General features: G+C 34.7%; 1 protein-coding gene across 4 annotated transcripts; it reads right to left on the reverse strand.

Annotated features, from left to right (window-relative positions):
* On the reverse strand, nt 1–26,424 carry ZNF507 (zinc finger protein 507). Of its 4 annotated transcripts, XM_031954389.1 has the most exons (8): nt 25,639–25,913; nt 21,262–21,377; nt 20,322–20,432; nt 16,567–18,704; nt 14,316–14,433; nt 9,719–9,833; nt 3,035–3,169; nt 1–2,901 (listed from the first exon to the last, which is right to left on the reverse strand). In XM_031954389.1, the coding sequence occupies exons 4-8, from the start codon at nt 18,697–18,699 to the stop codon at nt 2,532–2,534; spliced, it is 2,871 nt and encodes a 956-aa protein (XP_031810249.1). In that variant the 5' UTR covers nt 18,700–18,704; nt 20,322–20,432; nt 21,262–21,377; nt 25,639–25,913; the 3' UTR covers nt 1–2,531. The 4 variants fall into 4 exon arrangements, with proteins under 4 accessions (XP_031810249.1, XP_031810250.1, XP_003757242.1 ...); XM_031954390.1 differs by lacking the exons at nt 20,322–20,432; nt 25,639–25,913 and adding an exon at nt 26,330–26,424; XM_003757194.4 differs by lacking the exon at nt 20,322–20,432 and having other exon boundaries at nt 25,639–25,912.

The raw sequence follows: 26,424 nt of genomic DNA on the forward strand, positions 1-26,424 counted from the left end.
AATTAGCCTTGATGTTTGAATATCTAGAATGCTTTTTTGTTTTTTTAAAAAGCATTCAATTACTTGGGTTGACAGTTAACCTCAGATATGTCACAGAATAATGGAAAGTAAAATGCCATGGAATCAAACTATGAGTCTTCATATAAGTTTAATGATTATTTTTGTGGCCATTTTCCATTACTTGTGACAATTTAAAAATTCATGATCTCATGTTGAAAATGTAAGGAACAATTAATAGAACTGGTTTGAGGGCCCTAAAAAAGACAAATTTTAAAAAATATACATTTTTTCCCCTACAGGGATTTTCCCCTCCAAAATAATTATATTAAAATGGGAACTATGAAAATGAATTTCTATGTTGCATATTTAAGGTGGGAATTCCTTAAAGTTGTCCTTCTACACTTAAAAAAAAAAAAACCTTAAAACTATATCCTCTAAATTAAATGACAGGAAATAAAAATGTCTGGCCCACAATATCAATGCTGACCATTGTGATGACAATGGTATCATTTAAAATATTTGTCTCTAATTCAAAATTAATTAGGTTGCATTTTGATTCTGAAAAGATGACACTAAGAAAATGTAAAATTCTTGTTACTCCATACACATTGGATTCAGTGATATATTACATACAAATGTTTTGCAATTAAAAAAAATCTCAAATGGACTTAAAAATCAATAAAAGGGTAAAAGGCAATTTTAATTAATGAACTATGACATTGCTGTAAAAATCTTAATTTTATTTAAAAAAACTTATGCATGTGTAACCTAAGTCATTGTCAAATTATAATGTAAAAAACACACATCAGACAGTGCTGTAACTCAAAGTATTCCATAAGGACACCTTAAAAATTTAATTCCATTTTGTAGACTTTGAAGCTTATTTGCTACCTCAAATAAGAAATGTATACATAACACCCCCAACAAATTCTAAGTTGCCCAGCATCACAGTCTTTGATCAGGAAGGTATTAGAAAATAAATGCAGAAATAGCACCATGAACATGGTGCACTGGGCGTACACCAGCCTTTCAGATCTGTAGTTACAGCTTACTTCTGTAACAGAAATTATGCATAAATACGTGATAATAAATACAAAAGAAACATCCTTCTTGCTATCACTCTTTGAAATACATTATAATAAAGTTTCTTACACCAAACTTGTAATTTGTGAAAAACTAGAAGGGAGAATTAAACCTATGTGATAGCAGATTTGAAGGCAATTGCCTTTTTTAAAAAAAGCTCTTCATATCTCTCCCTCAGAGAACATTAAACTTATATATTTTTCTTAGGTAAAACATATTCTTGAAGACTATTAAACCCTGTTTATTTAAACTTCTATAGGTGATTTGGATTTTTCAGGATACAGCACTTATGCTTATTACCCCACTTTTGCAGGTAAATATAAAACTATGACATTCATAAACTTCGCAAATTAAAAAAAAATAACAGAAACCCTCATTTTAAGTGCCATCAAATTTCTCCCTCTTTATCTTCTTAAATGATTTAAAGAGAAACCATATGTCAAGGAAAAAACTATCACATACTTTTTTTACTTAGACGATGACAGCTGTCATAAAAATGGTTTAGCAATCAACAAATGAAATTCTTCATATTTAAAGTTTTAATAAATTTCTATCTGGTAGCATGCCTGCTTTTACTTGGGAGGTGGGGTTGAATGGTCTTCCTATTTATACAATTACAATGCTCTGAATATCACTGAGCCTTTTAGTGGTAACATGAATACTGCACTTTTGTAATTATTTCCATGAAACTGAATTTCTGATTTTTAGAGGGTGATTACCTGTTATTTCTCTTTTATCCCTCCTTAAAGATGACCCCATACACATAAATTATAATACTTTAAAAATGTCTACTTGCAAACTAAATTTGAATATAGAGGTTGCTATGTTTTGTGTTCACATAAACATAGGATCAAATACTATTTATGTCAATCCTGAATGGATGATTATTTCCTTTCAGTTCAGGTATGGGATTCCAAATATTAACTCCAAAGACAATTAAGACTCTGAAAACACTCTACTGTCCCACTTGATCTTTGCTTCCCTTCTGATCTTGCCTTTCTTTTTAGTAACACTGAGAACAGATCTAGTTTTTCTTAGGTAAAATTCCTCTCTACCCCAAGAGTTATTATGCCATCAGTGGAAAGGATAGATAACCTTTGCCAAAAAACAAATGAGATATTTTCACTACAATCATTCCTGAAAACACTTTCTATCAATTCCTTTGTTCGTGTCTACAATAGGTATTTGGAAATGCAAACACTTGGCACAAGATAGAGGAACACAGGATCAATATCAACTTTGTTTTCTCATTTGCTCCCCCTAACTGAGACTATTTATTCCTCATTAAGTATTCCCCGTTTAGAGTTCTTCTCTTATTGCAATAGGGATTTAGTTTACCAAAATCACACTTTCCATTTACAAGAATATCACTCAAGGAATTTCCTCTTTATCCAGTACCTCAATTGATAATAACAAAGATTGAGCTGCTGCCAAGAAAATTATTCCAACTAATTTGTGCTTAGAGTTGAGCTGTGGTCCTTATTTAGAATGATGTTTATAATTTCACCCTCATGCTCTTTCATATGATCTAAGAGATTTTCCTTGCTAGTAGATTCAAAACCACAAATGCAACAACAGAAGAGCAAAACACAGTATTCCATATTGGGAGGAGCCTGTTTGGGATTCTTTTCTGAATTCTGTGAGGTATTATTCTTTGTGGGGCTAAGTTTTTTATTCTCATTGGGCCCTATAACTTCACTGGGAGACTGATTAACTGTTTCTGAATATGATGCCAAATTTTCTGAAATCCCCACAACAGAATTAGTTTTCTCATCAGTGCTGTCTGATAAAATCTTTCCAGGGGATTGTCCTTGAACCCTAAAAAACAAAAGCAAGAAATACATAAAATTTTAAATTTAAAATAACTGGCTGGGAGTGAATCTTGTGATTCAAACATGAGATAAAATGAGGGGAGGAGAGAAGGGTATATAGAGTGATTAGGATCACATACCTGCCACTTTGTGAAATGGCATCATTGATAGCCTTATTTACTTGTTCATAGTTATAATTTTGGTCACTTGCATGTTTCCACATATGGGATTTCAAAGAAGGAGGATGGCTACATACATATCCACACAAAGAACATCTAAAACCGGTTGAAGAAAAAAAAAAATCAGTGTTTTCAGTGCAATTTAAAGAAATAATACAGAACTTGAGTGTTTCTTAAATTATTTAAAGTGGTAATTTCCTACTATTTTAGCTAAAAAGAACTATATTTAACAGTTCTAAAAAGCTACCTATTCAGAATCTTGATTGAGTCACTAATAAGATGAAACATTCTTCTGCCCCAAACAAAGGAAAAAAATGCTCCTTAGAAAGGATTTCAATTAGATTTAAAATAGCCAAAAACAACTATCAGAAACAAGGCCTGTAGAAATTTGGAAAAATTTTATTTTATAAAATTTAACAATCTTAATACTCTAAACTAGCAGTCCCCAAATGTTTTGATCTCAGGACCACTTTATACTCTTAAAAATTAGGGAGGATTTCAAAGAATTTTTATTTATGAGGTTATGGCTACCAACATATGCTATGTTACAAAGTAAAACTGATAAAAATTTAAAACATGAATTTAAAAAAAACAAATTAATTACACATTAACATGAATATTTTTTAAAATTAAAAATAACTATTAAAACAACTTTAGTGAGAAGGGTGATATTGTTTTCATATTCATGAAAATCTCTTTCATGTATGGCTTAACTGAAGAAAACAGGATTTTTTTATCTGCTTCTGCATCAATCTGCTTCAATGTGTTTTTGTTGAAGTATGTGAAGAAAATGCAGCCTTATACAAATAAATATGTATGGGTGGAGGGAGAAGGGGTATTTAAATAAGTAACATCTTAGTATTATGGAAATGATTTTAAACTTGTGGACTCCCTGAAATAATCTTGGTGATACCCAGTGGTCTTAAGAATTGCTGTCCTAAAGCTTTTTTAAAAAATTCATCTATTCTCTTGTTAGTGTTGCACAAGTCAATAAACCTTGAATTTACCAATACATATTTGAGAAAGCTACTTTAATAATACATTCTATTCAATATTTAATACAAAAAAATCTGTTTACTAATTGGTACTCATCCCTAAGTAACAATAAAAACTGACAAAAAATGTATGCAAAACAAGAAAATGAGGCAGGGGCAGAAGTTGTTTTCTTTTCAGTATTTACAATAGCATGCTAAAATATAAGATGGCATGGTTCTAACATTCAGTAATAGATACTTACTTTAGGAAACTTTAAGTGATCTATAGCCTTAGTATCTAAGGCTATTAGTTTCTAGTATATAAGATGGCATGGTTCTAACATTCAGTAACAGATACTTACTTTAGGAAACTTTAAGTGATCTATAGCCTTAGTATCTAAGGCTATTAGTTTCTAGTATCTAAGAAATATTATCCCATAGTTGTTTTCTTAAAAATTATTTATTTCTATGTCAACTACTTGTCATAAGCTTTAAAAAGAAAGTAAAATGCATAAAACTATTATTCTGAATTCTTGGTCACTCAAACTTATCTTTGGCTCATGAACCTATGATCATCTTTTGTTAGTTAGTTGCAGACAATTTCATTTTTAGATACAGTATTATTCAGACAGACATCCTAGTCAATAAATCTGCAGGCCAGTATTGTGGTATGAAACACAATTCATTGTATTATGGTAGAATTACAGTAGTATATTTTGCCCAGTTTAAATAAAAGGTGCATTGTAAAATGCCTTTTTGCCACTAAAAACTATTTGGTAATTATAAAGTGAAGGTGTTCTTTCAGACTCTTTTACTTGAAGTTCAGAATTTAAATTTAAATTATTTATCCACTCATTCATTCAGCCAACTGTTACTAATTAAATGCCTATTCCAGATTAATTTCTATGTTAGAGCACACAGAAAGCAGGATAGAGGAGAATGAGTCTGCATGCCCTTAGAAACCAACTGGTTAATCAGCAGCAGGAAACCATAATAAAAATAAAGGATGAATTACCAGATATTGACAGTCTTTTGTTCCTGCCTGAGAATTTCCATTCCATGTAGACATTTTCCTATGAAAGCTGGATAGTTTATCATCATAGTAGAATTAGGAGACCTACAGGCCTAAGGTTTTGGCATCATGGATTGGTTATATGGCAATGTGGTAAAAATATCCACACTGAAAAACTTGGATTCCCTGGCTTTACTTCTCTTAATAATTCTCAATATGACCTTAGGTTAATCACATCTCTTCTAAATAAACTGAGGAAGTTGGGACTATTTACAATCTAACCCTACAGTTTCTTCCAACCTTTAACATTCTGTGACTGTGAGTTATGTTCTTAGAAGAATTACAAGCTAAGAAAGCTCCTCTTTTTCAATGTTACAGTTAAAAAAGGTATAAAATTAATACATAACCAAATATATTTAAGGAATGTTTTTTTCTTAAGTAAATCCAATAATGTCCATTAATTAATAAAACTTTTCTTATAGAGAATAACAAAAATCTGTGTATGTGTACGTACACATATATACATATACCACCATACAGCCAATGAGTTATTCATCTGGAGCATGGAGTCCTTCCTAAAAAGGACAAATCACTCTTTTGGGAAATAAGTTAGAAGATAGAGCCGGGTGTGGAGAAAATGCCACATATATCCAAGAATGTACCCACTATAGCCTTTTAAACTGGAGAAGCTAGCCAACCAATTAATTTTGTATTGTTTTAGTCTTATTAAGAAAAGGAATACTTCTCAGTTTGAGGAAAATATTAATAAATAAGACTTTTTAGAAACTACAATATATTTTTCAAAGGAAAAGTTTAAGTTGCTAGTTTAAAATAATTCATCACTCATAATGAATAGTTTCTCCCAATATTCATTTATCTTAAAGCAGACTGTTAGCAATGGAAGGAGGAATGGATTTCTACTCAGAGAACCTGAATTCAAATCTTGACTCTGTTACTTAATACTTCTGAAAGCCTATTTCTTTTGGTGTAAAATAAGGAGAGGGAAAAGACAATCACATAAGACCTCTTACCAGCTCTCACTTTATGAGCCTTTGGATTCACAAGGAATTACCTTCCTTATTGACAAATCTATTGAGACACTATCACACTCATAGTATCATTATATTTTAAAATTACAACTATAATTTATGTCTACTTTGCTTGGGAAGTCAGAATACTAGACATAAAATGGAAGTTTCTGCACTGTGTGTATATATGTATATATACATATATATAATTCCTTATAAGATGTAAATAGTATACAGTAGAAAAAAATTAAAACCAATAGAAATCTTAAAAGTCAATCTTTTAAAATTTTATGTTTAAATTTAGTCATCAGTCTTATTTAAAAAAGTAAAATGAGATACTAAGTTTAATCTTTATGGCTAGATATCTTAATTTCCTTATTTCTCTAGCTCCTGAACTCTCAAATTAAATTTGAATTTGTTTATTACCCAGTCAACTATAAATTCTTTGAGGGAAGGCAGCATAATTTTTTTATTCTTATATTTCTTCTAATATTCAGAACTACGATGGCCTTCACACAATAAGTCCTCAAATGATACTAGGATTCAATATTCGCTACAGACTATACTGTCCCCATTACAGAGGGTTCCACAACAACCTTGTCACTATTGGATACTTTCTTTTACAGGAGTTATATTGACAGTCCACAGACCTCACCACTCTGTACCACACTAAGATGTCAGTACAAAACCAGGGTTCAGATATAGATATATCACATGAATAACCTACTTCCTTTGGGCCAAATGAAGTACTTGGGAAACAAATTTAAGGAAAAGGAAAGACAATCCCTACCTCCAAGGAGCTTATGGGGGGGAGGGAGGGAGGCGGATTAGGTTTTAGGTGGAATAGATAAATTTCATCCAAAGTGATTATTTGCAAGATCAATAAATTATGTGTTCCAAGTCCTTAATTTTCACTTAATTTTTTATATTACTCTAATGAGATCAATTAACAATTTAAAGTATGCTAAAGCTAAAATTCACCTTTTAAATTAGTTTGTTCTTTGGGATATTCTGATTCTAAGAAATTCAAAGGGTGATAACAGGGGGATAGAAGTTGACCTAGCATCTATTACACTCTTATAAACAACTTGTGAAGATAAAGTCTTTTCTTTAATGTCCCCACATTACACTCACCCTCCTCACTGAGAAATGACTTATCTGTGTGGATAGGGCTAGTTTTTTCAATAAACATTCTTTAATGCACAGAAGTTCCTTAATTCCTTTAAGGGTAGTAGAAACAAAGATAAATATTACTGGCATTAATAAGTAAACAAACGATACTGTTCTATAAAAGTCCTCATCATACCATTTAGAGAAATAGGTAATTTTGAAAGCACACTAAGCCTTAAGATACAAAGGCTCCTAGAGTCTAAGCATAGATACAAATTGATAAAGTTAATAATTTACCAATTTTAATTTTTTAGACAAAAAGTAATAATGTGCAGCTACTTTCTTTTAAAGTGAAAAGTTCGCTATTCCCTCTTTTAGCCACTGGGGCAAATTACTTTAGTAAAAGTGTCCATTGAAAGGAAACCTAACTCTATATGGAAAGAATGAAAGAAAGACAATGGGAACTGCTAGAACAGTCCAAATTCAAGTCTATCTGTCAGGTTATTTCCCATTTTCACATTTACTAACAACAGGCCTTAGTAATCTCAGTTTTTCTGTAAAGTCACTGTGAATAGGGATTTTTTTCATTCTTTGTACTTGTATTTGCTCATGAAAATGAAAAATTGTGTACAACCTACCAAACATTAAAAAAAAAAAGTTCCAACACTGCTTATTTTAAATAAAGGAATGGATTCCAAAATTCAAAGAATGACACTGCTCTCATGTTAAATAGTTGATATTTTATGTTCTCTCAGGAATTATACTTTTTTTCCACTAAAAAACAAATCTTCCAAACACTGAAGGTTATGGATAATGATTCTAACCTGAAATCCAGAAATTAAACTTTTTTGGAGGGTGGTGTGGGGCAGAAGAACTAGTTGATTTAGATTCATGTATTGAAAAGGATATAATTTCAATAGATGAAAAATTGCTCAAAGTACTTCATAGGAAGAAAAACTGAAGAAACCACAAATGGGAATATTATGGATGAGGCTAGTAAATTAATAAAAAGAATCTCTTTTAAAGGCAGGAACCTAATTTGCAGCTTTTGTTCTTTAATGTGTGAATTCATGCTTTCTTCATTGTGATATAATATAAAAACCCTTTTCTATTCTTAAGAGGCACATGAAAAATTCAGGACTATATAGATGATAAGCCCTCTTTCTCAAGAATCAGTTAATTAGCCGTTTATTACTCTCTTACTATGTGAATGGTGCTAAGAATTGGTTCATAAAGACAAAACAATTTTTGCTCTCAGAGAGTTTACGTTCTACAAGTAGAGACACTACTACTTTTTGAAATGAACTAAGATATTCAAAGGAGATTCTGGGACCAGAAAAACACCTTAAAAATACCTACAATTTACTAGCTCTGTGACCCTAGGCAAGTCACTTAACCCCAATTGCCTCAGCAAAAAACAACAAAACCACCTACAATTCTCATAATGATTATTCAATTGCAAAGTAACTAAAATTAAATTTGCTTCAGGCAAATCAAACAAATTTAAAAACAAAATATTTAAATGAAAAAACAATAAAGGCAACTGAGCACATTACAATATATTACACATTTTTAGGATTATTTATTCTTAGAAGTAATTGCTCCACATTCATAGGATTTATTATATTCTTGGAAAGTGACACAAATATTACACTTGAGAATAGATAATAAGAATTTTCAAATCCCCTCTCAAAAACAACAAAGCAACAGAATTAGAGAAATAAATACAATAGACAATCTTGTACTGAAATATACACTTTTTTGATGAAACCACTATTACTCTTGTTATTATGGCTCTATCACATCTGGATAAACTGGAGTGCCTTTAAATCCTTCCCTATAAAATTCCAGCATCTTTACTATAAAAAGTAAATAATAATTTTTAAAACACTAAATTTTAAGGCTTTATAAAGCAACGAATTTTGATTTCTGAAGCTTCAGCTTTTAGAAATTCATGCTAAAAGCAGTGTCTGTGACCAATAAAGTACCCTTTAGTTGTGATATTACAAATTTGATAACCTTGCTTATCAAAAAATGACTTGCTTTAATCACATCTACAGTCAATTCTTTTACAGAAAGGCCAAAAGTTTTCTGACTTAGGCATAATTTCTATTTTGACTAAAATTTGGGTGATTGAATCAGAATAAGTTAATGAAATTAAATCAAATGAAAACTGATTAAATTTTACACAATTACTATATATATGAAATGAGATGAATTAAAATTAAATCACACAAAATGTATTGTTTTAAGACACATATTTAAAGTTTACATTCCCCAAGACAGCCTACTAAAAATCTCTGGAAGCTTCTTTTATTATAAATAACTTTCTCAAATGGATTTCAGATCATTAATAAAAAGGTTCAAAAAAAGTCATGGGTTAAAGATGGAAATATAGAAGTCCGCAATGCAGTGAATATATGCTTGTGCATTTCTGCTTAATTTTACAATTGATTCTTTTTTTACTGGCATTATATAAAATATTATCACATGCGCTGAAAATCTAGGATCACTCACTTACCTGTATGGCTTATCAGAGCTATGGATTCGCCTGTGATTCCGGACACCAACATAGGTTGTACTTGTATAATCACACACATCACATTTATATAGCCTCTGGATTGAAGATCTATTACCTAGATAGAGTATTTCAGACATTTATAAGCATTAAATTTTTAGGGGGAAAAAAAACCAAATTACAACATTTGATTTCTACTATGATAGTAAAAATGTATTTTTCTACTCTTCTCCTCTATACTATTTTGCTTGGTGATCTCATAAGCTCATATAAGTTCAATTACCATCTCCACACGATTCCCAGATTACAGCCTAATTTCTCTGGAGCTCCAGACTTCTATCAACAATTGCCTTTTGAATATCTTGAATTGGGTATCCCATAAGCACTTCAAACTCAATATGCCCCAAATGGAAGTAGTTATCTTTTCCCCTCAAATGCTTTCTTCACAATTTACATGTTAGTGTCATACATGGGTACTACTATCCTTCCAAGTCGTTCAAATCTGAAATTTTGATGTCATCCTCGACTCCTCACGTGCTGTTAAAATCTTTAGTTTTTCCCTTCATTACCTATCTCACACATGCTGGCTTCTGTTCACTAACACTTCTGCCTCTCTCATTATCTCAAGCCTGAGAACTGAAGTACTTCCCAATTGGTCCTTCTGCTTCAAGTCTCTTCTCACTCTACTTCACTGTCCACTAAAGCTGCCAAAATGATTTTCCAAATGTGCAAGTCTGACATCACTCACCTCAACTCTCATTCAATAGTGATTCCACATTTAAAATTCTTTACAACTTAGGTTCCTTTTCTGCCCTTTCCAGGCTTCTTACACTTTACACTCTCATCTGTTTTCCCTAAGTTAGCTATATTGGCCTGCTTGAAATTCCTTAAACACATCATCCATCTCATCTCCCTATCTTTGCACTGATTGTTCAATAACCTCTCATTTCCCAGGTTTCCTTTAAGGCTTAGCTCAAATCTAGCCTTCTGCATGATCTTGTTCCTGATCTTCCCCATCGTTATTATGTTCTGTTTGAAATTATCTCCCATTTGCCCTATATATATATATATCTGTCCAAAATTACTAACTTACATAGTTACTTACAATAGACTGTGAATCCTTTGAAGGCAGGGACCAGGTTTTTGGTTTTCTGTATATATATATATGACACTCAGTACAGTGCCTGGGACATAATGTTTAATAACTATTTATTGAATGAGCCTATAATTATTCTTATTTTCCAGTATTAATGTTTAACTCTATACTCTTTGTTAGATTCAATTTCAGAATGAATATTCAAACAAATTCCAAAGTCAGGTTACCTATGCCAATCTTGTTCTCAAATAATCAGTGAACAAAAGCTGAAAAATAACTTTCCCAACTTCAACAGTTACACAAAACTTTCTATGCCTGTGTGTGTAATTCAAGCTGTCATAAGGACCATGGGACACCTTAGTTTTACAGTGAAACACTACTGTTAAGAAACTCAAAGAGCGAGCTTGAAGCAAGTTTGCTTCAGGCAAGCTAAAATTCAAGTCTTATAGCATCATGAAGGGTGGCTTCAAAGGATTTTGACAAATCCTGTGTGAAAAGTTTTCTTCTTTGTGAAATTATGTATAGGGGTGTAAAACCCGTGGATTTCCTTTGTACAGAATATATTTTCCTAATTTAATATAAGATTTTATTCTATATATTTATTAATGGATATAAAGAAACTTCATAAATTGCAAAATAAATTTGAGTTTGGTATTCTAATGGATAACATGGATAAAAATCAAGAAAAATTTGTCATTAGTAAAGTTCATTTACTTGCCAGATAGCTGAGTGCCTGACTATTTAAAATCAGGTTTTGCCAATGGCCAAAGGTCTTTATCTCTCCCCCCCCAAAAAAAAAGAAAAAAAAAAGGTTTGAACCCAGTTGATTAACTCGGTCTCATTTTAGTTCCCTACACAGGATAAAGTGTCGTTTTCCCAACACTATTGGCATTCTTTTGGCAAACTCCAACACAGAGAACAGACTGTACAGAGAAGACTGAGTGTTTCAATTCCAGGACCAATCTGAGTACTAAAGCACAGTGTTAAGGCAAAGCAGAGAAGGGTATACTATTGTATAACATTTAGTGGAAAAAAAGATTTAGAGAAAAGAATACTGCATGATTTATAAAAATAAAATAATACAAAAGAAAGCCCACGCTGAAATTTCAAAGGAACAACTACAAGTTAAAATTAAGTCTTCAAAATCTGAAATTTTCTTTTACTAATAATTACTACCAATCTCAGCAGAATGTCCCGATAAAATCACATAACATTAATATACGCACTAATCATAATTATAGTCTATTTACATATGCTCTTAATTGGTAGGTTAAAAATTTGGATGTGGTTGAGAACAGCATTGTTCCAAACACAGTAAAGGGGAAAAAAATGTGACTGATGATCTTCCTGTAAGGAATATTACAGAGCTATGACAATAAAATGACACCCCATAAGGAAAAAAGTTACCATAGCAAATAATAAGAAATCCCACGCCTTTTCAAATAATTGTTTCCAATGAAAATAACTGAGGGAAATTCTGTCATTTTCTTGTTCTTCTGCCACAAAGTCTTGTACTTTTAGAATGAAGGTATGATGCACATTGTGTTGGTTGGGTAATATCCAGATTATAAGGACAGGGGCTGGACTTTAAATTTTATTAATATTGGCAAACTGCCACATGAGTAAACTCCCTCTGCCAACATAAGCTGATAGCTTCTCAGCAACTTAAAAGAGTCATAAGACTGCCTAAAACGTTAATAAGTGCTTGCCCAGCAGTAGTATACCAAGTTATTTCTGTCCAATATTTGTTCTTTGAACAAAGGAGAAGCTACATTCATCAAAAAGAAAAGAAAAGAAAAGCAACCAAAAAACCCTTTGTTTCCTTTTACTTATGTGGCTACTACAGGATTACTTCAGCACATATGTACAGGCAACATTTTCTATCTACAACTCTCTCTGTTTTGAGCAGAATAGCACCAATTATATTTATTTTGTCATATCAGGCAGCAAATTCATGTACAGAGAAATGTACATATTATCTCCTCAAATTTCATGAAAATGAAATTCACAAAAAATTTTATTATTAAAAATGCATAAATGTATTTATATATGTGTATACTCACACTATATGTGTAATGTATACACACATATATGAGAATGTTAATCAACTGATTCACTACAAAACAATTTTGTGAAAAAAACAAATTAAATTAGCTGAACAGGAAAATGGTTGAGTGCTGTGAAATACAAAATTAATATTAAACAAAACAAAACACAAAAGCACGTTCAACTTGAAAAGAGAAATGGGATATGGTAGTTTTCAAAAATAACAAAATAGGTTAGAAACACTTAATTAGACATTGAGTTTGCATTTGTGTTTTATCTTTTCAATATTTTTTTTGGAAACTATAACATCCTAAGTTTAGTTTTGATAACAGGCGGTACTGTAGTGTAGTAGCCTACTTTATTCTTTCATTAGTCATTTAGAGCCCAATCACACCCAATGGTATAATGTTTGTTTGAAAGGGGATGTACAAACATGATGAATTAAAGTAAGATGAGGCATTTAAGGCTATTTCATAAACAAGAAACAGAACTGTTTTATCTCAGACATTTATCGCAGAAACAGATGCTCTATCATAAACTCTTTTGTTTTGGTTTGGTTTTATAGGGATGACATCTGTTTGACAAGAGGATTTTGGTGCTACACTAGTGTCACAATTTGAGTCTAAAATGTTTTTGAAACAACTATTATGCATTCTAGGGTATAATTTAATGGAACATTATTGTAGCACATTTTACTTGGAAGTAGTGTTTTTTAACTTCAATTCTTAGGAAGCTAAAAAAAGAGGAGTTTGCCCTAATATGTTTTATCTCACATAAACCCTATCTACCATTCTGCTAGAGACATTTAGAGTATATCAATTAAAATGATCTGAGAAGCAGCCCTGCTTATTAGAGTTTATTCTAATGTTCTTGGGTATAGTGCCTGCTTTTTTATGGAATTCTAATTAGGTTTTTTACTTCTAACATAGGATATTAGCAAAAACACAGCCCATTAGTAACTATTACAATACAGCTAGAAATTTCTAACTTGATCTTTTACAAACAAAACATATGAAACCTGGCAGTTATACTAGGGTTTATAGTTTGAGGTGTGGGACCACCATCTGCAATATAATCTTCTCAACAGGGACACTTGGCATCATGCTGAAAAAAAAAAAAAAGGTACAGAAAAAACTTTAGGCTTCCTATTTCTGAATTTACAATGCTGACTGTAATGCATAAGGAAAGTGTCTTATAGCAAAGAGGCATTTTGTATGACTTTTATACACAGGATCTAAATTGAGAATAAGTACTCTCAATGACAATGCACTAACTATTCTAGCACTTCTATAACTACCTACATGTAAGAATCTATTTGGACTTCCTCATGATCAATGGCCCGAGGCTGAAGGTTTTCCTTTGGTGAAACCTCTCTAATGGGTCATTTTTCTTTACTCATCGGCAAAAGATTTAACTTGGTGTATAACACATGGGGAGAAAGAGGGAGTTAAACAGTACCTTCCCGAACACATTTTCCTTCAGTTGCCTCATTTGAAACTATTGATTCATTTGGATTTACTTTTGACAAATTATCTGGAACATTATGTCGCTCTCTTTCATGGTTCCTCAGCTGGCTCTGGAAAGTTGAGGGAAGTATGTTATTCAAAAAAAAAAAAAAAAAAAAATCACACACACACACTCAAATACATATTGAAAAACAAAGCATTTGAACTGTTTCAACCAAAGAATCTTAAAAAATACAATCACAAGCAATGAGATTTGGGGAAATATAACTGAAGAAACCACTAAAAAAGTGCACTATTTTCTTTTTTTGATTTCTTTTTAAAGAACATTATAGGGGCAGCTAGTTGGTACAGTGATAGAGCACTGACCCTGAATTCAGGAAGATCTGAGTTCAAATTAAGCCTCAAAATGACCTTGAGCAAATCACTTAATCCTATTTGCCTTAAAAAACACTACCATTATTTTTTTGTGCATGTGTACAGTGAATTATAAACACACACATATATACATATATTATCAGATATAAAATTACTGGTAAATTTTTCACAATGAAGAAACCCCTACAGTTTCCATATTGCCACTTTCTAAATCAGCATAATGCTATAACAATGAAAATCAGCTAGAAACTTGAGATTCTACTTAAAACTTTTTCCCTTTGGTATTTTTAGAGATCCCTAGTAAGAGTAACTTCCTCTATCAAGGCAGATCACAGCCTTTCTATATTTTCAATAAGCTGCCCTGGCTGAAATATTCATCCCAAGAGCCAACCTTCTGGTGATGATTCTAGGACCTTGGCTGGTCCTAGGCTGACAGACATGCAGTCTGTCAGCAGCCCCTTTGAATTCTTCCTTCCCTGCTGGGTGGACTGTACTCTATACTCTGCTGGCACAGGCTTTCATGTCCTCAGGAGACATTCAAGAAAGATTTAAGTAGATAGGTTTTTTCCCCCTTCAATTTTTTAAAGAAAAGGTATCAATTTGAATTTCTTATTTTACTGCCCCATAAAATGTGGAACAAAACTCACATGACTAAACTAAATAAACAAAAGAAATGAAGTGCAGATATATTTTAAGAAGAATAAATTTACTTATTTAAATGAGTTCCTGTCTAGAGGTTTTAACTTCTTCAAAAGCTTCTTGAGGAAAACCGATATTTTATTTTATTACATTTTACCCTTATTCCAGCTTTCAATTTAAATGTCATCATTTAAATAAATGCCTTCTCACCTTGAGGGTCTGGGAAAGTCTATATTGCAAGTGCCTCTTTGAAAGATATATTGAGTTTTTAAGAATGATCAAATAGTGTTTGCAATTGGTTCCAAACAATTCCTTATCCCAGGTCATAGAGATATCACACTTGAAATTCAAACCTAGGTCCCAGGCTCCAAACTAACTCTTTAGAAGCTCTCTAATCCACACCCTTCCCTGACTCCATGATGGTTAGTAAGTTAAACTCAAGGAAGAGACTGAGAAATAACCATTACATCTCTGAGATCTAACTTGACAGAGCAAACAAAATTTGCTCCTTTAGGAAAATTAGTTCAAACTCATTGGTAAACTGACAATAATTCTACTTCAATACCACTTGACAACGCAATGAATTTTTAAATATATTTCCCTCCCCACCCCAAATCCTCTTCTTAAAAAGAGATTAGCCTAATAGGAGAAATTACAAGTGTTTTTAACAATCCTATATCAGGTGAAGTATCTTATATAGACAGTAGGCATTCCACAAATGTTTGCTTAATTAAACTAGTGATTTTGAAAAACTCCAATTTTAGGGTTAGGAAAACTAGAGAACAGAGAGTTTATGTATTCTGCTCATGTTCTGCTGGAGTATTTGTAGTAATATTTAATTAATTACTAGTTCCTAGCCTTGTGAATGGCTGTTAAGGTTCCCAAGAATCCATTATTAGTTGATCACCAAGCTATTGTTTGTCAGTCTTGCTTTATAACATGCACTTGGACACTGCAGAAAGTTTTGCCTCTTATCAAAATACAAGTAATATGTAGAAGCTCAAGAAAATAGTTTCTGAGAAGACTGGACCAGCAATCAGACATTCTAGATTCTAGTCTCAGTCTTGCCATTAAAAAGCGATGTATCTTTGAACAAGGGTTTAATCTGTTCAAGTTCATTTTCTTTTTCTATCTGTAAAATTAAAGGGATGGACTATATGAACTCCAAGGTCTTTCCTATTTCTACCTTTCTGATTTCATGAAGTGATTTCACAAGGAAAAATGTTTACCTTATAATGAAAAGATTCTTCACATTGTTTGCATTGGTACATCCTGGTTTTACAGTGATTGATCATGTGGCTCTCTAGATCCTTGCTGTTGTCAGCTATGTGCTCACAAATAGGACACTGGTAAGGCTGTCGCTGCCGGTGAACTCGCAAGTGCTGTTTAATGTAACCTTTGTTACCACTAGTATAGTGACATAACCGGCAACGGTATGGTCGATCAGCATTAGGGATAAATTCTACTAAGCTGCTTCCAGGCAAGCTTGTATCACCAGTAGGCTGACACTGTGCATTGTCCTGCAATTCTTTCAAAATGTCATCATCTGAAGCATTCTGGTCTGTCCTTTCCCTCAATTTTTCAATTACAGTGAGCAGAGACATACTGATACCCATTTTAACGGGAACTTCTGACAATTCCTGTTTGTCCTCAGTTATTTCTACCAATGCAGAATCACTTTGGTTAAAGCTAGTCAACACTTCTGAAGAATTAAGTGGAGACATCAATTTAGAATATGCTGCTATAGTATTTTCAACTTGTCTCTGCCCAGTATCAGGATCTAAAAGGTTTACATCCCCATAGTGGCCAAGACTGGCTCGTGTTAATTCTGCAGCCCTTATAGGCATTGTGACCAGAGCTTCTGCTGCTAAAGAGTGCAGCCTTAAGGACTCTGAATTTGTCCTTCTCCGGCCTGGAGGGGCATTCTCATCAGCAGCCAAAACTTTATTCGAAATTATCTCATTGTCTTTCTTCTCAGGATTGCTCCATCCTATGATCACCTCTTCAATTTCAACAGTGCTTTTATCAGTATGATAAGCTTCGTCTGTTTCTTCACGTACAATCTGGGTTTTTGTGGAAATCAGGTTTTTTTCCTCTTCCATGTCAGTATTCATCAGAAAAGGTTTTTGTAATACTGTCTCTTCAGCACTAGGCAAACGTTCCACTATTACATTAACATGACCTTTTTTATTTGGGCTGCAGTTAATGATTTTCTGTGCTGATGAAAGTAGGCTATCAGCCATCAGACTGTCCTCTGTATCAGATATCACCTCCAATATTTCTTCTCCATTTGGGTCAAGGGTAGCAGACTGTCTTAGGCTTTCACTCACTTCTCTATTTTGTTCAACAGATCTGCATGACAGCTGCTCTGAACTACAGATTTGCACCTGAACAGACTGCGCACTGTGAATACCCAGCTCTTCATCCTCTAAAGCAAGAACTACTGTTTCAACCCCTTGAGCTGTGGTAGCTGAGGAGTCTGATAAGCCAAGAGTTTCATTTTCCTCTTCAAAAATTGGATAGGAACAATCTACTTCCCCTGCATGCTTCCAAGCATGTGTTTTCAACATTCTCTGCTGACCACAAGTATAACTACAAATCAAGCATCGGTACATACCATATTGTTCACATGTATACCATTTTCTCCTTCCTATTTCTGCAACAGAAGACGCTCGGATTGTTTGCATGTCATTATTGTCCAAGTTCATTGTGAGATCCTCAACTGTTTTGAGATTCCCTTCTATTGTACCCTGATGCGAGGGGTTGGAGAGGCCAGTGCACTGCTGAACTTTGGATTCAACAGGAGTCTTGGCATCACTTCCATGGTAATTTAAAATGTGAGCTTCAAGTTCTTCTTGGCTCTTAGATACAAAATGGCACTCAGAGCACATTAATATCACTTCATTTTGCTGACCATGCTGTTTGATATGCTCTTTTAACACAGACAAAGAAGAAGATAGGAACTTACAAAGACTGCATTGGTAACACATAGTCTTTCTATTATTCTCTTGAAAATAATCAGTGATATAATAATCTCCTTGCAACTTCTCACTCTTTTTGCTGCCAGTAGCAGGTAGCTCAATTGTTTTGGCTGGAATCTCACAAAGGTCTTGTGTTTCAAGAGAGAGCACTGAAGCATTTGGATGAGAGCGTTTTTTCCCAATTAAAAGGCATCTCTGTGACTTTTCACTTTCTACAATCTTGCTCAATTTCTGGATAACATCAATAAGTGGATCTGTTTTATATTTTCTCTGTTCATCACCTATTTCCAATGATGGACTGATGACAGTTTCAGAAATCAATACAGCTTCTTGTTCACCAATACCAGGTACCAATACTGCAACACTGCTGGTATCTTCCATGATATCTAAGAGGTAATAATGTGCAACAGAATAAAACTTCAAATTACAAAAAAAATTAGTTGTGTTTTAAATTTCTGTTATTAAAATATTTAACAAAAACAAGAGACCAATATGGTTAAAACGTATTTGGATTTTATATTGCTCACATTTTAAATATCACACCATGAATCTGGCTGCTACCCTACCTACTTTATATAGTTCTAAATTTTATAGGTCCTCTCAAAAATAAGCCTTTATCCTAAATTAGCTTTAACTTCTCCACATTTCCCTTCCCAATAATGTGACTACATAGGTTTCTTGCTGTCTTAATCCCTTTACTCCTCAATGGGCTACGATCCCAGCTAAATTTTCACTCATATTTTGTCCCATTTTCCTAGTTCTCAAAGAAGACCTGACCTTTTCTGTCTCAAAAAAATAAAACCCTGCCATAAAGATAAGCATGTGGAATCCATATGCTATTAGTACATTTGAGAGCGCTTTGAAATGGCACTACAAATAGCCAGTAGAGGATTGACAACAAATAGTTCTCAAATTACTTAGTAGTAATGTCACTGATTTTATTAAGAAGAAAAATAGAGAAATCTCTAGCACAAATTTTTGTTTCCTTATCTAAAATTCTTTCTGGAATTACATAAGCGCAGTAATATATTGTATTATGAACTACTATATTTTTACTATACAAATGAAACTAATGAAAACCAATGGGTCTAGTTCCTTCTTTTACTTCCTTTGAAATAACCCAAGGATAAACCACAAACACTGCTGTGGTTTGTTTCAGAGGTCTAACAGTTGAGTGATGAATTGTTGAATGGGTTTGTGTGAATATGCATGGATTTTGCTTTCTCTGATAGAGAAGGTGAGGGAGGAAAAAGCACCATATCCTACTCATCCTAAAAATCTAAAATATGTATGTGGGCCTAAGTAGGAATTAACTGTGGTCTCTAACCTATACTTTACTTTGGACAAAGTCATCACTTCACCAATGCAAAAATTCTTACATACTTGGTTATTAAAAACAGACTAGAAAAAATTTCCTCAAAGTATTTCCCCTTCAAATATCTCAACTTACACAACTGAAATTAAAGTGTTAATATGAATTTCAATTTTATGTGCAGGTTTCCCCCCTCCTCACCAATTACCAAGTCATTCTTCATTCTATCCAGATATGTTATAGTTTTTTTTTTTAATTCATGAATATTAAATATCAAAGAATGGTTATACCAAAGCCAGGAATGGAAAACAAAAACACTCTCCCTTCCCCAAAAGATGAAACATGATTTCCCTCTGCCCACACCATTCAAGTTCAGATAGTTCTATATATTGGTAGAGAGCTAAAACTTTCTACATGACTGCTGTCATATACCAGAATTTTTGTAGCACTTTACTCAAACTTTTCTCATATATCTATTATATCCTACTTCATATTATAGTACTCTATACATATGTTTAGAAGACTATTAAGTTCCTGCAGAGTCTGTTTATCTATATATCCTCAGTGTCTAGTATAATAGCTTACACCTTAATGTCTGATGAACTGAGTTTGATAACTTATTTCCCATTATAATTTAAGTCTCCTTAAGGGCATAAATCATATTACTCATTTAGCCTTGCTCATGTCTTACCTTGATTTCCATGAATCCAGTTACAAATCAAAAAATTGATTAGATAATAAGTTTAACATCTTGGAACTTTGAAAGCTCTTTAAACAAGACATTCAGAAGTCTCTTGAGATTCTAATGGATTAAAATGATAATACAGTAGATATTTGAGAGGATAAATTACCATGAAAAGTTATATCCCTATACATTTTAGACAAACAAGTAAGAATTGGCTGAAAACATACTACCCACCCACAAGGTTACAAAGGTGACTCATCTTATTCTCCCTCTATTTGATGATATAACAGAAGGGAGTAAAAAGCAATGCAAATTGTTCCTGATGAATGTTCCTTTGTGTATTATTAAGGAAGCAAAAGGGCAAAGATGAAGAAATTCATCTTATGTCAAGAAAAAATTAATACAGAAAAATATGACAAAATGACTGGTTTTTAAATCTTCTGTATCTTAAGTAGAAATGAGAATTAGGAGTTTATGGAATTTTACAGCAGTTGCTTTTAGCTGTGAATATCAACTTTAAGGCTATATAAGATTTAGATATAGGAATGACAGCAATGAAAATAGGCATGAAAATGCAAAGGATAACAAGAAACACCAGAATAACCAGTTTGGATTAACACAGTTTTTAAAAAGTAAATTTCTATTAAAACAAAAGTCACTGGGGGAAAAAGCACAAGACTGGATTACTTTCTTTAACAATCAGTAAACTACCTTAGTGGAAACCGATATCTACTGTTTATGATAAACACTCTAATAGGCTGTTTTGCCTAACTGATTTTGGAGTCTGTATTTTGTAAGGCTACTTTGAATGTGTCTGTTAGTACTCCAGTTTGTTAAATACAAACACATAAATAAGAATATTTTTTAATGAAAATGTGCCGGACCAGGAGTTTATATAAAAAGGGGTGAGGAGAAAAAGGAGAAAAGAAAAAAGGAGTGATAGTACCTTAAAATCTGCTTTTTTGAATTTTCCAAGTTGTGTTACTTCACTTGACTAATGTGGGTATATCTCAGAACTGAAGCTGTAGATCTTTACAAGTCCAGGGAAAGACAATAATACATCTGAAAGATAAGGGAATAGAATAAGGACAGACGTTCAATTCTGAGTTATGGCAAGAAATTGTACATTTATACATGAAGACCTTCCTATATACAAGACAACATATGATAAATCAGAAAAATTACATAGATTGTAAATGTCAAATAATTTCAAAGGAAGATAAGATTACTTCTGGCTGAAGACAAAAGATTCCTAGAGAAGGTAGGGGATAAGCTGACCTTTGAAGAATGAGTAGAATTTGATAAAAAAGGAATGCAAAAAGTCAACTTAATGAGCCAATATTTCTCAAGTACTTAATTTGTGTAACATTGTATTAGATTTTGCAAGGGATATAGAGCAGTATACAACACAGTCTTTGCCCTTCAAAAAGCTAATAATTAGTTTATGCCCAATAATAAAAGAAGTCACAAAGGCAGTTCACAAATATTGGAGTCCTAAAGAAGGATATTACTTTGGATTGAGCTGATATCTTCTGAGAGGAATTAAGATTTAAGTTACAAAAAGACTAGATTTGAATATATAGAGTAAAGGTGCTGAACAATAATGATGCCATGTGGGTAATCCTACAAAGGTGATAATTAAATATAATGTGTTTGGAGAACAGTAAAGTTTCCAGTTTAGTTGGAGTATATAAGGTAGTTATATGGGAGGTACGATAGACAAAGGTATAAATGAAGGTCGGGGTCAGAGTGAGAAGGGACTTAAATCTATGATGTAGCAAGAAACAAAGTATCTAACAGTTCTTAACATGAATGCTTTGTTTATAGTAGGTACTAAAATATATATTGAACAAATGTCTATGAGGATATAAACAAAATTTTTAATTAGAACATATGAAGTTGCTAAAAATGTGAATCTCAAAGTAACCATGTATACTATACAATTTTCCTTACCAAAATAGAGAGAACTAATCTATGCCAATTGTCTTAATTTCCTTATAATTTACTATCCAGTTTATATTAGCATTTAATTAGTTTCTTTACAGAATTGCATAATGGCAACCACTAAAAAATAAAGGCGAATCATTTATGTGTTATTGGACGGTTAGATAAAGGGTATAATTTTCCATGTAGATGCATGAAGATACAATTTAATATAATAAAATGAATGCCTCTGACTTCTTCAAAACTTCATAAGTAACATCTTCCCATGAAGCCACTTTTGATCCCAGAACTGCTGGTATCCTTCCCACCCCCTCAACAATTTTTACCTTGAACTTGTTGTTATCTCCCTTAATGGGATATAAGCATCTTGGACGTGGAGAAAATTTCATTTTATCTCTTATCTCTAGGGCCTAGTACAGGGCCTAGCACACTGTAGTTGCTGAATAAATATTTGATAGTTAATAATGTCAAAAGTGAAGCCCATATATGGTTGATGGGTTGGTTATTACACAACATAGAATTTTTTAGGGAGATCCCAGAATCAGTATTTTCTTAAGACTTCTGTAATCAAGGTCCAGTTCTAACTTAACTAACCAATAAAGACCTCTCACAGTAAGACCACCATGAATGTTATCTCCTGGTGTCAGAATAATAAACATTTAAAATGACCAAATTTAAATTCACATAGTAATACAAATTCTTTAACTGAAAAAGAGTAAAAGATCTGTATCTTTCAAATCAAATAAATGTTAAAACTAATAAAGTTCCAAATATGAATCTTCTGAGAGAGAGAAAGAGAATTTAGCTCCAAACTATTCAGAGTTCAGGGAAATATTTACATAGAACAAAAAATCAAATTATGTGATATAAACTTATATCTTAGTAATAACATAAATAGGCCAAGTTTTTTAAAGAGTGAATCAATAAAAAAACAAAACAAAAAACCATAACCCTCTAAGCTTCTATAAACCTCTTATCTACATGTAGAATTGAATACACACTCTTTACCTTATTTTACTGCTATTTGTGTTCCCAAAATGTTACCTGCTGGTTTTTTTTTTTTTAAATCTGACTGGCTGAACATATTCTCTAAAAGATTTATAAAAAAGTAACTCACAAATTTTTCTGTGAATTTCAAAAGAAAAAAAAATCCATCTAAACCCAAAGATGATGCCATGAATCTCACAACTTTTTTTTTTAACCTATAAGTGACAAACAGGGAAATGTGACAAGTTATTTTTTATTAAATATCTGTTAAATAGAGATATTTTGTTCTTCAATGCTATTGCTTCTGTTCTGGCCCTTTATATTTAAAAAAAAAAAAGAAGAAAAAACGAAAAACCTTCTCTTTAATAGTAACCAGAGAGAAAAAAAAAATTAGAATAGAACATTTGAATATTTTACCTAGTTAGCAACTACTCCCTCCTTTTCAGTAAACAATGCACAGAAGGGAAAGTAAAATTTCTGAGCTCTTTGAAGGTTAACATTAACCTTCAAGTGAACTGGGGAAGTAAAGTCTTCTAGATTGATCTTGTTCTAAATCACTAGGAGCATTGTGTAAAAAGAGATAGTTGAATACCAAAGATAAGTTAGGATAGAGACATAACTAGTGGATAAAACAATAGCTTGATAGCCTGCAAAATTTAGACTAAAACCAAAGTCCCTTAGGGTGAAACAGAGAATCCAATCTAGGAGCCACCCAGACCTCCCCAACTTTCATTAACTCACACTGGCCCCAGGGCTGAGAAGGGCCCCAAAGCAAAGTAAAGTGACTGGATAGGCCTAGAGACTTGAAAGGGAAACTCATTCCAGTAAGGGCAGTACAAGGATCTGGGCATTTCTCCCTGTATCAGGAGTTAGTTGGGCTAGTTCATCTCTTAGGCGCCTTCTAGCTCCAGTTCTCAATAAAGCTATACAACTTGGAGAAGCAAACCCCTGTGAGTTTAGTCATAGTTTTTCAAACAGCAAACACAGAGTCATTAGTAAGAAATCAAACTTTGTTCACCACAGTAATTTAATAAAGTTATTAAACGGAGACAGGCAATTCAAGAGTGAGTTAGCAGCTGAATAGCAGAGCTGGGGTTGTAAAAAGATGAGAAGAATGGAGCTCAGGAAGTCACAAAGTTAAATGAAACAATAAGGAAGAGGTAAATCTCTCTTTAAGGCTGGCAGAACAGTGGATTTCTCGGTAGGAGACACGACGATGTCTCCTTGGCCTAGTTCCTGGATGTTTTGGGGCTTCCATTCTACCATCAGTAAAAACGAGGGGAGCCCTTCTACAGTTTAACTGTGAGGTTCAAATGATGAATAACTCAATGATAACCTCAGAGCGGCCACGCTGTAGCCACAGGGAAAGGCGGCCTTGGTTAGGGTCCTTCACCTGATATCTCTGAACTTGCTAAAATGTTTTTTTTAAAACTATTACTTTGTCACCCTCCACAGGCTTCAGCAGACTACCCAAGGGATCCGTGATAAAAAATACTGTAAAGGGCACGTGCCTTACTTCAAAACACTGCTTTCTAGCGGCATCCACCCGAGTAATTGCCTTTACCTCTCTAGGCCTCAGTTTCCCCCACCTGTGATATGGGATGATAGGAAAACTGGCGCGGCAGGAGAGGCTGCCCTGGAGTCAGGGAATATAGGTCCGACTTCTGCCTCGGAGCACATACTGGCTGGGAGACAAGCGGGCAAGCCCCTTAAACCTTTCCCAGCTCAGGCGGTGACAACTCCAGAGGGTGCAGACCCGCTTTAGTGGAGAGGATTTCCACCACGGAAGAGGCAACCCCCGCCAAAGGCGATCTCCGGCCGCCCCAGCCCTTTCGGCCCCAAGGAGCCGAGGTGATTACCGTTAGTTGCCCTTTAGGGCCGAGGCTCCCGAGTTTTCCGCAGCTGCTGGGATGCGGGGCGGAGCATCCACCGCGCCTCCCCGCAGCCCGCGCTCTTCCACCGCGGAGCCGGAAAGGAGAAGCGGCGAGGGGCGCACTCGCCCGGCTGCACGCGGGCTGGGGGCGGGGGAGGCGGCACACGGGGGACCACACGCGAAGGAGCGGCGGCACACGGGGGACCACACGCGAAGGAGCGGCGGCACGCGGAGGCGGCACGCAGGAGGGAGCACGCGGACGGGGGGAGGGGAAGGGGCGCAGCGCCGCAGGCTCGTGCAACCCGGTCCCGGAGGCGGCGGCGCGAGGCCCGGGACCCCGCGGGGCGCGCGGCGGGGGCACATCCGGAGGCCTGAAGCGTTGGAGGAGGGGAGGATGCAGGGCAGCTCCAGGCGGGCGCGAAAGAGCCAGGGCGGGACAGGGGTCCTGGGTCGCCAGAAGCAGAGGACTGGAATGACTGGAGCAAGTGGCTGGTAGTGTGGGAAAGTGGGTCGTGATACCTGCGGGCCCGGCGGCTTCGGCAGCGGCAGTTGCCCCTTTCCCGGCGGCTCCCTGCGTTCCGTTCGCTCGAGAGCTTCTCCCCCAAACACACACTCCCGTCCCTCCACGTCGCTTCTTTCTTTTTCTTAAAAAAAAAAATTTTCAAAATAAAAAAAATTTTTTTTTCCTTTCCCCCTACTACTTTCTCCCCCCTCCCCAACTTGAGCTTCAAAATGGCGGTGATGGAGACGAGATCACATGATCAGAGGACCGAGTCAGGTGACCTCCTGAGGGTGTGCGCTTCGGGGTTCGGCTGGGGGAAGCGGCGAAGGAGGGATGTTGAGGAAAGAGCTGGGCGGGGTCTGCGGGAGGTAGGGGCGGGGATTCGGGGGCACTAATTTCCTTCGCTCCTCCTCCTTTTGGGGAGGTGTGGGAGCCCAATCTCAGGTTCGCGCTGCTAGTAACTGCCATCTTCTCTCATCTTTCTTCCTCCCCCGTTTCCCAAATCCGGGAGAAAGTCGAGCTCGACTCTCCCTCGGATGTTTCCGGGCAGTCTCAGGACTGAGCAACACTTTTTCTCTGAATTCTTCTCCGAGGCGATCCCCGCATAACCTCTTGTGGCAATGCCAGAGTGGTCGCCTCTGAGCCTATCTGAAGGAAGGTGCAGTAGCCTGTGGGTGACCCCGGCCCAGAGAGTCATGATTTACATACAGCTGCGCATCATCTGTGTTTGTGCATGTTTTCCGCCCCTTCCGATGTCGAGTGCTCTTCCAGAGAGATGAGAGCATCTTCTTCTGTTACTATTG

The sequence above is a fragment of the Sarcophilus harrisii genome, chromosome 2 (genome assembly GCF_902635505.1).
Source record: "Sarcophilus harrisii chromosome 2, mSarHar1.11, whole genome shotgun sequence".
Classification (NCBI taxonomy): domain Eukaryota; kingdom Metazoa; phylum Chordata; class Mammalia; order Dasyuromorphia; family Dasyuridae; genus Sarcophilus; species Sarcophilus harrisii.